General features: G+C 32.4%; 1 protein-coding gene across 3 annotated transcripts; it reads right to left on the bottom strand.

Moving 5' to 3' along the window:
• Positions 1–217: 217 nt before the first annotated feature.
• LOC127738687 (uncharacterized) lies at positions 218–12223 on the bottom strand. 3 transcript variants are annotated; one of them, XM_052250023.1, is made up of 4 exons: positions 12183–12223; positions 9914–10081; positions 7273–8230; positions 218–1196 (listed from the first exon to the last, which is right to left on the bottom strand). In XM_052250023.1, exons 1-4 carry the CDS (start codon positions 12197–12199, stop codon positions 1188–1190), a joined length of 1152 nt encoding a protein of 383 aa, XP_052105983.1. In that variant the 5' UTR covers positions 12200–12223; the 3' UTR covers positions 218–1187. The 3 variants fall into 3 exon arrangements, with proteins under 3 accessions (XP_052105983.1, XP_052105982.1, XP_052105981.1); XM_052250022.1 differs by having other exon boundaries at positions 5492–8230; XM_052250021.1 differs by lacking the exon at positions 218–1196 and having other exon boundaries at positions 5185–8230.
• Between the last annotated feature and the right edge of the window lie 3391 nt (positions 12224–15614).

The following is a 15614-nucleotide window of genomic DNA, read 5'->3' on the forward strand; positions in this document are numbered from 1 at the left end:
GCTGGAGAGCCACATGGTTCTATATTAAGATTTCTTTTTGCAAGTCTTTATTATTGATATTGCAGAAATCTTCCCTCGATATGTAGATTATTTTCAGATGTCGCATCTACCAGTCATTTTGATCATGACACGTCATAGCTAACATCAGCTATAGGCAACGACCTCAGTGAGCTATTCGATTGGTCCAAGAAATAGTTCATTTCCTTTAATGACGAAGAACGGAAATTATGTTTTTATTTCAATATCAAAACCTCAGAATGAATCATAGTTGATGGTTAGAATATACAAGTTGCAGAAGATCATAAACAATGTAACATTATAACAGTGACGCTAAATGGACCATGTTGAAAGTGGAAAATCTATATTGAAAGAAATGATGAACAGTAAATTTACAGAACTTTAAAGTATGTAACCGGTTTAAATCTTTTTAACACCCTGCAGATATACTTGGTTTTTAAAACTGAACAAACATACATGCGATGTGCTGCTGTCCGATTTAATGTATTTTTGTACAAAAGTATCATGGAAAAGTATTTTTCCGACATAAGAAATAACAATCCATATGTAAATGTAAGTTTTCACATTGTAACGTTTTTTGAATAAGCAGAGTTTTTAAAGTCATATTTTAAAATTCATCCGAACAAAAAAAAACATCAATATAACTATGTGTAAGTATTCTCATATACGATGAATGCCAAAACAATCAAATATTTTTCGTAAATTGTGACTTTAATCGTTTTTTTATTAATCAACTAACTTAACAATTTTTAAAGCTCTTCCACTTCGTATTTGCATGGCTGTCTCACTGTTTTTATTCGAGCACCACTGATGATTCCCATGTAGACGAACGCATGTCGTGCTTACCAAAATATAAGCCTGGTATCTTTGATATGTTTCGTTACCACTTTCTTAAAACGTTCAACTTATCATTCGGTACATAGATTGTTTAAGTATATGCAATACCATTATAAAAAGGAATAAGATCTTCCTAAATAACTATGGGAGATAAAATACATAGCTGTAAAATGCAACAATTCATCAAATTTGGTTTAAAAATGTGATGTTCATTTAGGTTGTGTCACACTATATTTTGCATTAATTAACTTAGAAATAGTCATGGTTGCTGTTCCTAGACCACCATGTTGTCAGAAAGCCTGTATTATATTCTACTTAGCCAAGTCAAAATCTTACCAGTTCTGAAAAAAATAACAATAATTGAATAACATTTATTGGGTTGCAGCTGAAACTTAATAACATTTGGTTTGATAAATATCACAGACAATTATGTGTATCCAGTTTTCACATAAAATAATATATAAAAAATGATCACAGGAATCTCCAAAATACTAGACAACACAACAGTGATTACTTGCAGCTTCTCTGACAGCAAATATAGAATGAAATCTTCAAGATATGGAATCTGTTTGGATCCAATTCCGACTGTTCTTCGTATTATGGTTAAGTCGGATCTTAACAAAGTTTTATGGAAGCCATCCTGTTTTGTTTTATCGTTATTGAATATTTGTGTAACAGGTGACCATGGATGCTCCTATCAAGTTTTAGAGCCAAAATCCTGTCCTGACTTTACTTCAAAATTTACCTGTGGTGAGCATCAATTCGGTTGCTACTATTAGTGCAGGTTCTGTTTACCCTATCACAGCACTAGAAATCACTCTCAATATTTCGTGAGGAACTTGATTCACAGTCTATACAATTAAATGTGTTGCGTTTGTTGTGTAAAATGTCTTTACGTTGATTTTTTTTTTTTGAAGGGAGAGAGGTCCCGGTATAGTGTATCTTTCTCCGACGTAAATCATTTTCACTACAATCAGCCTTGAAAACCAGCAAATTACATTTAAATGGACATTTTTAAAATATAATCTCTATTTGTAATTTACCTGTAAAACATTAAATGGCTTCATATGTATATGCATTACTTTTTTTGTTATATAAACCTAAATAAAATGTCTATTTTCAAGCACAAGATAACTATGTTTTCACTTAACCTTCGATGTTAAGTCATATTGAAGTGAATCCTACATTCTAGAATAGTATCTTAATCATGTCAAAGTCATCTGTCGTCTAGATAAACAGTTAACGAATAAGCCAACGATCCGCAATATCTCAAATCTTCAAATTGGAACTTTATGTTTCTGTTGGACAGATGATTTTATAAACACCATGAAATATAGCAATTATGCTAAGACATCGGTATTATATTTAGATATGCAGAAAGGCTTAAATACAGTATATCACTTTAACTAAAACCCATTAACCATTTCGAAATGAAACGACTATGGTTAGTTAAATTATTTGTAAACCAAAAAAGGAAAATGACGTTTCGTCATTTGTTAAATTTTCACTATTTTTACCGTTATGAGATTATCCGAACTTTTTGATATTGATAAATGAAGATGGTTGATATACTTTCAAAAATAACACCAATACTGATTTAAATTCTGAAAAGACAAATGATACACGCTAATGAAGGAACAACAATGCATGGCAGAACCACTTCCAAATGTGAAACTATGTACACATATCTAATAATTATGTACAACAAACAGAGAGTTTACTTTCTACAATCACGCATGTTTGACACTCTAATGTATCACGAATCCGGACCAGTTTATGTATTCATTTTTTTTTCAAACATCATGAAATAAATATTATAGATACAATGGATAAGCGTCTGTTCTTGAAAAAGAAACCATGAGCTCGGAGGCTTAAAGCTTAGAAGGTATTGTGAGTGAGTTAAAATAACCATGTTATCATGTTCAACTGTGCATTAATTAATCAAAGTTCGCAATTAATCGGTTAGAGAAATACAAATATAACAAAACACGTCTGTTTTCAAATTAAATTATTATGCATCTGAATAACATCCGTAATTTACAAAATTAGAACTTATTTTCTAAGTATATATAACATTTATGTTACCCACATTTCTAGCAAGAAACCTTTTTCTAGGCAAATCATGATTTAAGCGCATAGGGATTTGCAAATACACATTTGTAAAGATATGTAGTAAAACAGATGAAATCATACTAATCGCATAAAGAAAAAAATCACATACCTAATTAAACATGATGGGCATTTAAAAAGTCGGAGTGCGGATATGTATGTTCTAACTCTTTTTGGGTCATTGTTTAGAAACAACAAACAAAAGAATTATGTCAATTGGACTTGCTTTGATACGATAACTGCACTTGAATTTTTACTAGATAACATTTTTGTTCGCTATGGAGGTTTCGTATATCGTCAAGTTATCGGAATTCCAATTGGGACTTACTGTGCACCGCTTATTGCGGACCTATTTCTGTATTGTTACGAGTTACAATGTATGACTAAAATCAGCAAAGACCCATCGATACAACATCTGATACAAAAATTTAATAACACTTTTAGATATTTGGATGATATATTTGCTCTCAATTATGACGACTTCAATATGTACACTTAAGAGATGTTTAATGGTGAACTGACTTTAGATAAAGCTAATACTAACAATGAAATCTGTCTTTTCCTAGATCTTGAAATCTATATCTTTAACGGGAAGCTTAATACTAACATTTACGATAAAAGAGATGATTTTAAGTTTCCTATTGTTAATTATTCATATTTAGATGGTGAGGTTCCATTGGCACCATCTGGTGTTTATATATCCAAACTTGTACGATTTGCTCGTGTATGTAACAATGTATATGGTTTTAACGAAAGAAATCTCTGTATTACTGAATAATTATTACACCAGGGTTTACGATATCACAAACTTTCCAAACTTTTACTAAATTTTATCATCGGTACAAGGACATCATTCGTAAATATAAATCAACGTGCAGGCATCTTATACGTTCAGGTATTTCACATCCAATCTTTTATGGTTATATTCTCTTCAAAGTACAAAAATGTCGTCATTCACCCCAAAAGCTAACAAAACCTTTAAACAGACTTATTCAGAAGGGATATAGTTACGATACTGTTGTCAAGTCATTAAAGATGGCATTTTTTGGAACTAGTATTGATTCATTCATAGGGTCTTTACGTCAGAAACACATTTATTCTAAAAACCAGTTATTGACATGATACGGGTTATGTTCCTCTCGTATATTTTATGATGGTATGATACTAAACCCCTTACAGGAGGAATTGTGCTTGATTTTTCATATGATGAAGACATAATCTTACAATCAGTTTAATTGAAGTCTGGAGCTGGCATGTCAGTAACTGCTAGTAGTCATTTATTAATTTATGTTCATTATTGTCATTTTGCTTAGTTTCTTCTGTTACCTTATCTAACATCGGACTCTGACTTCTTTAAAACTGAGTTTTACTGTGCGTATTGCTGTGTGTTTTTTTTTATTCAACATTGGCTAGAGGTATAGGGGGAGGGTTAAGATCTCACAAAACATGTTTAACTCCGCCGCATTTTTGCGCCTGTCCCAAGTCAGGGACCTCTGGCCTTTGTTAGTCTTGTAGGATTTTTTTATTTTGGTTTATTTATATATGTTTCGGAGTTAAGTGTGACGTCCATTTTCGATGAACTAGTATACATTTTTTAAGGGGCCAGCTGAAGCCCGCCTCCAGGTTCGGGATTTACTCGCTGCGTTGAAGACCCATTGGTGACCTTCGGCTGTTTTTATCTCTTTGGTCGGGTTGTTGTCTCTTTGACACATTCCCCGTTTCCATTCTCAATTTTATATCTATAACACAAAAATGAACAAATTGAATGTTATCATTTTTTTTTAAATACGTGAAAAAGCCAATAATAATTTATGAATACACGGGAACCCGCTATTACATGAAAAATATCCACAATAATATACAAAATAAGAAAACGGCAAAAATAAAGAAAAAAGGGACAACAAAGAGAAAACAGGATTCGAATCTAAACCAACAAATCTCTACTTCGAACTTGACTCTACAACTCATTGATCTTAACCTCGCGGCTACTAACTTGTACTATTCGATTGTCTATTATGTATATTTAAAGGTACAAGCCCAGTGTGTCCGTTGTTCCGATTTGTATCATATTTTCATTGATATATATGAAATAGACATCTAAATTGTAACCCATTTGTAGTCGAAAGGTTTCGTCAATGTGTTGATGTTAGTCACACATAACAGATTTCAAGGAGTGTTAAATTCCCAGTGTAGGCATATAAAAATTACAAAAGTTAAAGGTAAGTTTTTAAATTAATTTCATTAGTGAACAGAAATCAGTAAATTAGGCAATTCAAACTTAATGCAATTAAGCACACAGATGAAACAATTGAATTTCATTCCAGAGACAGATTTAGGAAGCGTTTTTTTTAGAAAAAGAAACCACGGTAAATGAATAGGCTGACGTCACGACACTCAAAAAAATAATTGCGAATCGATATATTGTTTTGTTTCGATCACATGTAAGACGACACTACACATTCACGCCAAATGGATAAGTTTTTATCTATCATCCAACTCAAATTTCTTGTATACATGTTATCCCTACCTAATGGGAAACTATTGAGCCCAGTATAACTTCATTAACCACCTTGCGTAGCCATGAATCCCAGTTACGTCATCATATTCATCATTATTGATATCCAAACCAAATGTGAAAGCCATCCTCAACGGGAGGAAAGCCATATGAGCAAGTGCATGTGTTGACATTAAGTCATGTCCCATTATTTGTAGCGGGTTCAAGGTGCTGTAACAACTGACATCAACATTGTTAACGAGAAGGCGGCCATTATACGTCAATGGAGCGTAGACTCCCGTTCCATTCACTGTCTGTATTGATAATACAGTTGTCATAATAACCGTCTTACGATTTTTCGCGGTCGTTAAAAATCGAAGTTGATTACCTGGACTGAGAGTGGATGCTTGTTGCGGGTTTCTGTTTTCTCCAACAAACAAAATATGATCAGGGGTCAATATGATTTCGCCAAGGCCGTGGATTATTTTCAGAAAAGTAAATTGACCCGTCCCTAATCGATGAAGCCATACAATAACTTCGTCTTCAACAAGAATTCCTTTGCTATTTAATGTTATAATCTTATCACCAACACTAAGGTCTTTCATACGTTTCATATTTCCATTACTGAGTTCTACAACAGAATTTTCATGAAAACAGTATCCAGCATTTTTTGATTTAGCAGTGGTAGTTCTATCATCTACTATTGGGGGCTGATAAGTAAATTCCCCTTTCAAAGCTAAATTTATAGCCCTCTGCATGATAAAACTTTTATCTTTGTCAACTTCAGCAACGATATGGTACAGAGGATAAAGATCAAGTGAACTCCATAGAGGAACAGGGGAATACTCCAATGATTCTACCCATGCTTTCCAATCTCTTTGATCTATATTTTCTAATGATGTCTTGTACGTTTCTTTGTTTCCACCATTCCACTGTAAAGAAGTTGAATGAACGGATGATAAACTTTTCTGAATAGTACTTTGTGTGTTTGCCTTGGAAAAATCATAGCCTGCATATCCCTGAAAAAAGGAAAATTTTGCCGCCAATGCAATTTGTACGTCTTCTACAGACTGTTCTTTTTCTACTTTAACATGGCATGTTAAAGATCCTCCTAAGTACGCACCGATCACGACATACATTCCCCATTTTTCAAAGAAAACCTTCCACTTGATCACATTAGTTTCATCCTTCAGGTTATAATCTGAAGGAAGATCTTTTACGTCAGTTATAAATTCTTCATTCATCTGAAATGGTTTCTGAATTACAACATGCCGAATTCTTTGTTCAACTGAAATTGTTTGAATTTTTGAACTGCCTTTATTGTAACCACTTCGAAAATTTATGTTAAAGGCTTCAAAGTTGATAACCCCATCCACCTGTATGTGTAAATCTCTTAATCTTTTACTAATATATTCATTTGTATCCTCAACTAAATCAAATTTGACTTCGAATGAGGAGCATTCTTTCAACTGTACATTGGCGGGTAATCCATACTGATCTTTACACTCTTCCATCGCTAGTGGCGACATCAAAGTTGTTGAATCCTCAAAAATATTGTAACCTTTTCCAATATGGTAGTCTAATCCCGAAACTTGTTCATAAGTCAAACCGAAAACTTCTTGTAAAACTTTCTGCATCTCCTTTGTGATTCTAACAGGATAACATTTTGCCATTAATTTGTTCATCGACATGTTTTGTATATCGCTAATTTTGAAGATATTAAGATCGCGAAATCTTACCTGAAGAAATAAAATTTCGTTATCAAGAAATTTCATTTTTTTCATTTTTTTGTAATTCTCTAACATGCTACCTACCTCAGAAGTAGGAACCATAACTATTGATTCAAGCAAAAGTGAATGCATGACTTGTGCATCATCCGATGTAACCTTGGAGGATGGTACGCTGTATCCCTTCTTAACACTCTTGTCAATACCAGGTCTAAAGCCAACTGCAATGGCTTCATGTCCTATATCATCGCCAGCTCGTTCTAAAATTCCTGCACATACTTGATAGAGTATTTTTGGCTGCTTGTCACCATTCGGTAAAATATACCAATCGCCATCACGTTTTAAATCGTTGTCCTCTGGTAGGTTTTCTTGCACCACAATCTCTGGATGAACACCTAAGTAAAGTCGTACGATTGCTTTAACTTCTTCCTGCCTCTGTTGTACCTTTTCTTTCCAACGTTTGAGATTCCGAGCAATAGATGCAGCATGTGTAAGAACAACTACAACATTTGGATTGTAAGGGTCAATTGCACCGACTTTGCTCAATCCTTTTAACATTTTCGCAAAGTTGGAACTTTCTCCTGCCATTCTATTGTCATTGATATTCTGTACAATAAACACCAGATTTGGATAACTGTTTTCTCTCATAAATGGATGTGAGTTCAAAAAGTATTTTATAGACATTACATTTTTGGCATCCTGCTGGAGTCCATCAGTATCACCAAATCCCGGTGTATCTATTATGGACAGTTTAAGGTCAGGAATTTTATATTCACTTGATTTCAAATTTAAAACATATTCAGTTGTTGAGCGGGTCACTGACAAGCTATCACCAGTTTTCGCAACATTTTTGTCGAACAGGTAATTAACAGTTGAGCTTTTACCAGATCCGCTTAAACCAATAAGTAATAGAAACACTTGATTTGGTGATCTCTTCATTTGTATTGCAGTAGCAGCCATTTTCATTGCAAGGTGGCGTTTGCCACTGATAAACAAAGTTTGTAACTGTTGCTCACTTTCTGGAAGCGACATCCATTCATCTTTCCTGGAAAATATGTGATTTAAAAAAAAGTTATTCCTAAAAGAACCATAAAGAGATCCTGTTTTTAAGTTATTCATAACCTTAACTGAAACTTATTGTATTAATTAGAATATTTCAGTCTAATGTTCAGCGTAAAATTTCTCTAGCGATTTGTTATAAAGATACCATACCTTAAGATCATTTTGGTATCTTTTCTGTAAAAAGTGTCAAAACGAAAATAATCAAAGGGAAATATCTGAACACCAAGAAATCCGAGTTTTTCTTTTTTGAAATAATGATAATTTTTAACATCCAGACGATTACGAAAACCGTTATGTTGATAACATATACACGAAATAGTTATTATGTACCGAATTCGGTAAACTTACAAGATTACAATTAATATAAAAGACCCTTTTGTTTTATCATTTTGCAGAAATTCACTTTCAAAGGCCTTTTTTTTCTTACAAGAAGACAGCATTTTCAAATGGTAAAAAAATTTAATCCTAGTATCTATGATGAGTTTATTAATCAACATTATTTCAACTATCCATTATGGATTTTTTTATGGTGAGGGCGAATTATTCACAACTTTAATATTATTGCAACGATTTACAACTTGATATATGAAATGCACACTTGTCTAGTACTGAAGACCTATGCTGTCCCTTCGGTGACTTTTATGGCTTTATCATGTTTTGGGTTGTTGTGCCACATAACAAATGACGTAAGTAAAGTGATTAAAAAGATTTTAAAACATGTTCTTGGTATACACGACAAAATTAAAAAGCGAGCTAAATGAAACAACACTAATTTTCTTCTGATGTAATCTTTTTTGGAAAACGCAGTCCAAAAGAACATCAACAACAGTTTCAGTGACGTTTTATCAAATAAAGAACCATACATAGTCCATCATAGTCTGACAGGCATCTTAAAATATGTTAAACAAAAACGAATATTGAAAATAGAGATGTCCACTTCCTTCCATTATCGAGAAAATGCCACATTGAATAATCAAAGACATGTAGACCATTTAAATGGTAATTTTCACAATTGACAAAGGTGTCAGATTTCCTAATTTCCTTTTAAATCATTTTGTTTGCAGTGAAACTATATTTCTTAGCAAGTAGCAAAGGGTACTAAAAGACCGTTGATTATTTATTAATTCATTCATGTAAATTAGTGCTTACATGGAGATTTTAGAAATTGTCAAAAAGAAAAGAAAAATACAATATCAGGTCTTCATAATCATTGTTATACTTGCTACTCAAACAGTTTCTATAAAAGCTATATAGTAAGATTGCTGATGATTATAAGTTTTATAACGAATTAGAATTGGATATCGCTTGATATCAACTCGAGTTATATAATTTCAAAATGATAATAAACGAGACTGGGGTGAGTTTATTATTACTATTTAAATAAAATAACGGGAGTTGATATCAAGCGATATCCAATTTTCACGAGATTTTAAAACTATTTCTTTTATGGTAAACACTCTCGTTGCCATGAAGAAAATGTACATCGTTTTTACCTTTGGAAGTCATCAATGACTAAACTTGTTCATGATGCTTGATAGACCAATCAAATTAACGCATTTTTGTATCACTTTTTCATATCCTACTCCGTGCAGTGTTATACGAGAAATATATGTTCATGAGAACAGGCCAGAACCATACAAGAATGAAACTTTTTAAATATATATACCTGACATCCTCACTGTATCTCCGATGCCCGTTATTAACATCTCCACTTCCATCACACTTCTCTTCATTGTCGGATCCCTCATGATCGTTATCTCTGTCATTGTTGCAATTTTCATTGGATTTGCTACTCGTATGATGAATCATGATTACGCACATAAACAGTAACCACCTGATATAAATCACAAATTAATTAAAATACGATTTGTTGTATACATATGCAATATTAACGTTTATGTCTTGAAAATGTCTTTCATGTCTTTAACATTTTGAGTCTGTGTTGGTCTTCGGCATTTCATACTTCGTATATCCAATGTTTTTGAGTCTATATGTTCTTCGACATTTCATACTTTCGTATATCCAAGTTAAATAGATCTATATTCAATAAACGAAATGAGAATTTCTCTGATGTATCCATTCATTGTCCAAATAATGATTCCTTTGATAATCAAAAAAATGTTTGCTAGGCACAATTTGATATATTGTACACTATTTACATTGTTACAGTAATAATTATACTTAAAGTAAATTGTCACTCAAAAATAGTATATGACATACATCTTTGTCAATGTTTACTTTCGCTTATGAAATACAAGTATATAATAACAACTCTAAGGTTATTCTATCTTTAATATTACATTTCACCGTTAAACGTATTTGTTGCTATATACAATTTGTCGAAGTTACCGAACCATCTTTAGGAGGGAAGAAGAAAAATGTAAATTCAGAGGTAAAAAAACACGACCGAGTCCAATCAGCTGCTTGCACAAGCAACCATAATCTGAATGAATTTTGTTGTGTTATAATAAGTCCAGATATAAACTCAAAGGGGTAACTTTTAGTGCAAAATAAGAAAATTTCATTCTTCTTTTTTTTTAAACTAAGGACCATGGGAGTCTTAATTTAGCAAAAGTAAAAGCAACGAAAATACAAACTGCCGTCCACAGAAAACTAAGATTGACCACCTAAAACCTCACCAAAATCCGGGGAACAGTACTCTGTACAGTAAGTAGTTGCTGATCTTCTAGTGACACGCTCTAGCTCATGAATTTAAAATTCGGTGACTAGTCGCTTTCGTTTATGGTACAATCGAAGAATATAGGAAAGGATTGGGCTACAACAAGTAAAACATATCTGCTGTTAGCTGTGGTACAGATATTCCATAATGGTGGATCCAATCATGACGGCATCAATCTTTATCCTATTAATAGAATGTTTCAATACAGAACATGGGAGAAGAAAAGACTTTTTTTTTATTTTCGCTTTGGTAGTTTAGATTACACAATACATCTTGTATACAAGAACTGATTATATTCAAACACTTTTACAGATAAGAAGAAGGATTCTTTTATAGTGATGTTTTGAAATGATCTGTCAAATGACTTTATTGTCAAATCATACTAGGCCTCGAGCATCAATGAAGATACATTAATTGTCGAAATGCTCATTTGGTGAAGTACAATTGGCACTATTAATGTTATAAATACCACTGGGTCGATACCTCTGTTGGTAGACTGTTAGTTCCAAGTATAGCATTACCCCAGTAGCCATTACTGCGGTATATGCATGAAAATACTGATATTGTTTTAATTAAAATTTGGTGTTAGAAAAATTTTGAAATCAATTTGAATATCTCTCATGTCATCTTATTTCTTGTCCGGGTTTGGCTTTATTTTTGATCCTTTTTAGCTTTATCAGCTCTTTAACGTTTATATCAGGTTTTTGATTTCCGAATATTTTAGATAAAGGCAACAGTAGTATACCGCTGTTTAAAAGTCATAAATCGATTAAGCGAAAACAAATCAGGGTTACAAACTAAAACCGAGGGAAACACATCAACTATAAGAGGAAAACAACGGAACAACAGAAACACTGAACTTCAACAAAAAAAAAACGCCAACATACATAGAAACGGACTATTTGATAACAACTGCTATATTCCTGACTTGGTACAGGACATTTTAAGAAAAAATGGTGGGTTGAACCTGGTTTTATGGCTAGCCAAACCTCCCGCTTATATGGCAATGTTAACAATACTGCTAAAGTGACAACACTACGTGACAGTAATACAGTACAAATAAACGCAAGAACACTCAGGACAGAGAAATACATTAATAAATAATATAATAGTACATTACAACATGTAAACCGCAGAATAACAACGGACACCTCCCATGAATTTATGACAGCCTAACCTCTAACATCACTAAAGAGACATTAATTGTCGAAATGCGCATCTGGTGCAGAAAAATAAGTACCGTTAATGTTCTTACCTTGATATGCTTGACATCTTTACGGTGTAAGCTCTGTATTTTCTGAAAACAAACAAATTAGTTAATAAAATGAGCTGCGACAGATAGAAATCGACCTCATGCAAATGCACATATACATGTACATGTAAAAGAAGTTGATTGATTTTGGAACATTGAAATACGACATAAAAGATGAATTTGGTCTGTTTTGTAGGGTTCTTATATTAACTTAATTTTAAACAGTTACAGACTTTGCATAGATATTTTGTCATATACAGTATACAGATGTATTTATATGCATTAGCATAAGGTCGATTCCTCAAATTATACATATAAATACAACAAATACAGTGTGAAAGTACAGGTGTTTAATTCAAGGCCTTGAACGATTAACTTCACTTATATCTATCCAAGATCTCGGTTTAGTTTACTACAGCCTTGATGTGTTGGTCGAAGATCAAAACTGTTTGTCCAAGATAATTTAATATTAATTCATTTATCCAAAATAGCAATCGGAATTTTTTTGTTAGACGACTGAATAATGAAGTGAGTTGTGACCATTCAGGACTTGCTTACCAATGAGTTCATTTTATTGTTTGACTTTTGGTATACTTTAAAGTTGCATTTCACAGGACACAACTTATAATTTCGATAAGACTTATCCAAAAACCCAAAATCAGTAATAATGAGTAAATATTTATTTGACTATTGATTACTTCTGTCCAAAAAACTTTAAAGAATTCAATGAGGAACTGAAAGACATACCATGTTTAGTAAAGGCAAATGAGGATCTTGATAATGTCAGTTTTAAAAAAGAATTGTAATAATCAGACTGATTGTTGTATAAGGTATAATGTATCCTTTCCTAAATCAAGATATTTGTATTGAATTCGGTCATTATTTTTTATTATTTTTTTAAACCAATTTTGACTAATTCAAATGATTCGATATTCTAGAGCTTGCAGTTACTATGGATATATCAAATAATGTCAAAGATTTAATACAAATAATTAAAGGGTGTGTGAGAGAGAAAACAAATACGGTACATTATTTCCCTAAAATTTCATTGATTGAAAAAAAAAATAGTGTCCTCTACTCAGATGTCAAGGAGAGCATTCTGTATGGTTAAGTTTACGCTCACAACTACTCATAGTTGAGTATAGTTAAAATGTAATATACCCGTAATACTGTTCTTACCAAAGAGTCCCAGCTCTTTAAAATGTTTAAGTAGGCAGCCACGTCCGGCATAATTATGATTTAGAGTACAAATACTTTTACAAAGGGGTTGCTTGGCATCTACCATTGACTTCAATGCAAACTTATGTCTTGAATTAAAGTTATAACTGTTTTACCTTTAGCAATCAGGAGCTTTTATATATCATTTGTTGAATAACAAATGTAGCCCCATCTTTTGCAATAGTAAAAACATAGGGTCATGGGGCATTTTTGTGCCATTCACATGGCCCTGTTTACAAACACCGCAGATTCGCACTAAATTCCTATAATGACCCCCATTACTTTTCCACCCTGTAGTAAAAACATTAAGTGCATTCAGCATTCATTTTTTTATTTTTTCCCCCTAGTTTTGACCCATCTATCAAAAGATATTTATTACAAACATTATCTACCAAGCAGAAGAGCAGAAAGCTCTCCACCAAAAGTGCGGTCTTTGACAACGTATATTTATTTACTGAACTTACCCCCTACTACTCTTACCTAATGTGGTGACCGGCTGTTCGGGTTGTATATTGAATGAATCAATTACATACAACATATTTTTTGTGTCTTTTAATTATTATTATTTGTTTATTTGTGTTTAATGTTAATATTTTCTACAGATAATATAATGCTACTTTTCTTCTGTTTTATAATTGTGTGTATCTATAAGTGTTAGTGTGAACTAAGTATCCGTGTTCTGTCTTTTAATTACGGTGATATATATTTTAACGAAATCCGATTATAGTAAGCTTGTATGCATCATGCTTACGGTTTGTTCTGTAATGACGACTTAGGTTATAAAAAGTGTTTCATTCCCCTTTACCGAATTTCGCGTAATTGTTCCCCTAGACTTCGAACAGGAATATTGCACTTGTCCGGACTGGGTTTTTTTTCTTGTTTATGTTAAAAGACCTGTTGATGATTTTGGTACAATAGAGTTTAGTAATGATCGACATACTGATCGAATTGCTTTTCGTTCTGGTTGGTCGACTTTTTTCGATAAGGAGCAATCGTGTCGCACAAACATATCTAGTCTTTAGAAGTCATCAATGTTTTCATTGAAACATTTTTCATGTCAATGCTAAAGAACTATGGTAAGTTCGATTCTTACATAAAATATATATTTCGGTATCGGTACCATTACGTATTTTTGTGATGCAAATGAAGAATTAGTTATTGCCTTTAAGGTTCTATATTTCCATACAGCTCATGTAACGAATTTGACATTTCACTTTATTCTAGATACTTTTAAAACATTTTATGAACTAACAAATCCCCAAAAATATTTTTCTTTCATTTTTAATGGAAAATTTCTTTGGCAATTAATAAAGGGGAAAAGAGGATTTCTTCTAGTCAAATAGTAATTTTTTAACAAAATTTATGAAATATTATTACTACTGGCCTCGCCCTTTGCCATCAGTCTAAGAACCGTCCTTAATAAAACTCTATCTCTGTTAAAAAAAAAGCCTGAAATTAGTGAAAGGAACATTCTTTAAAAGGTCGACTTTACGGCTTTGTTTTCTTATTGAATATTAAAAGACTAAAACAAAAAAGATATAATATAATATAATGTATTCGAGATTTCTTTGATTATATAAATTATAAAAGGCAACGAGCCGGATAAGTATAAAGAATACAAAGTTCTTGTTTTATTTGCACTAAGTAAACAGACTTTTGCCCTTCCATTAGCAGGATTTGAACGAATGTTTTTATGATATTGTGGCATCTTTGCCTGAAATGTGTCCAACACCCTGGACCACTCAGCCAACTAGGCTATAAATAGATATTTTCATTGAATCCGATTTTTCTGCACTGGACACGTATCGTCGCTTTAAATATTCATACATAAAGCATTTAAAAATTACTTTGACATATTTAACATTACTCATAAAGTGGTTAACTTGCATTTTAATTATGTTTTTCATTTTGAGATATCTCTTTCTATTATCATAACGATATCAGTATATAGAAAAATCTAAGGGAGCGTTTACATCTGTTAGAATCATAATAATACATTTGTGAGACAAATGTTCCAAAACCAATTTAATATAAATTTCTTTTTATAACAAAAGACAATTTAAAAAGATAAACAAGATGACGTCAGTGGAATTTCTACACTCAGATGTGTAATGAATTGGTTTGTAACGTATATTAAACCTATTGAACGTTTATCTGTTATAACAAAATGCGTACCTTTAAAAACATAAAGCTGGTATTGTGTTCCTTTTCTTATCC

The sequence above is a fragment of the Mytilus californianus genome, unplaced genomic scaffold (genome assembly GCF_021869535.1).
Source record: "Mytilus californianus isolate M0D057914Y unplaced genomic scaffold, xbMytCali1.0.p SCAF_4, whole genome shotgun sequence".
NCBI lineage: Eukaryota > Metazoa > Mollusca > Bivalvia > Mytilida > Mytilidae > Mytilus > Mytilus californianus.

What these genes read in the sequence shown, in the direction of transcription:
- LOC127738687 (XM_052250022.1), bottom strand. An exon ending in AGATACAGTGAGGATGTCAG is followed by an intron (nt 8,231 to 9,913) that starts GTATATATATTT and finishes CATATTTTCCAG; the next exon opens with GAAAGATGAATGGATGTCGC.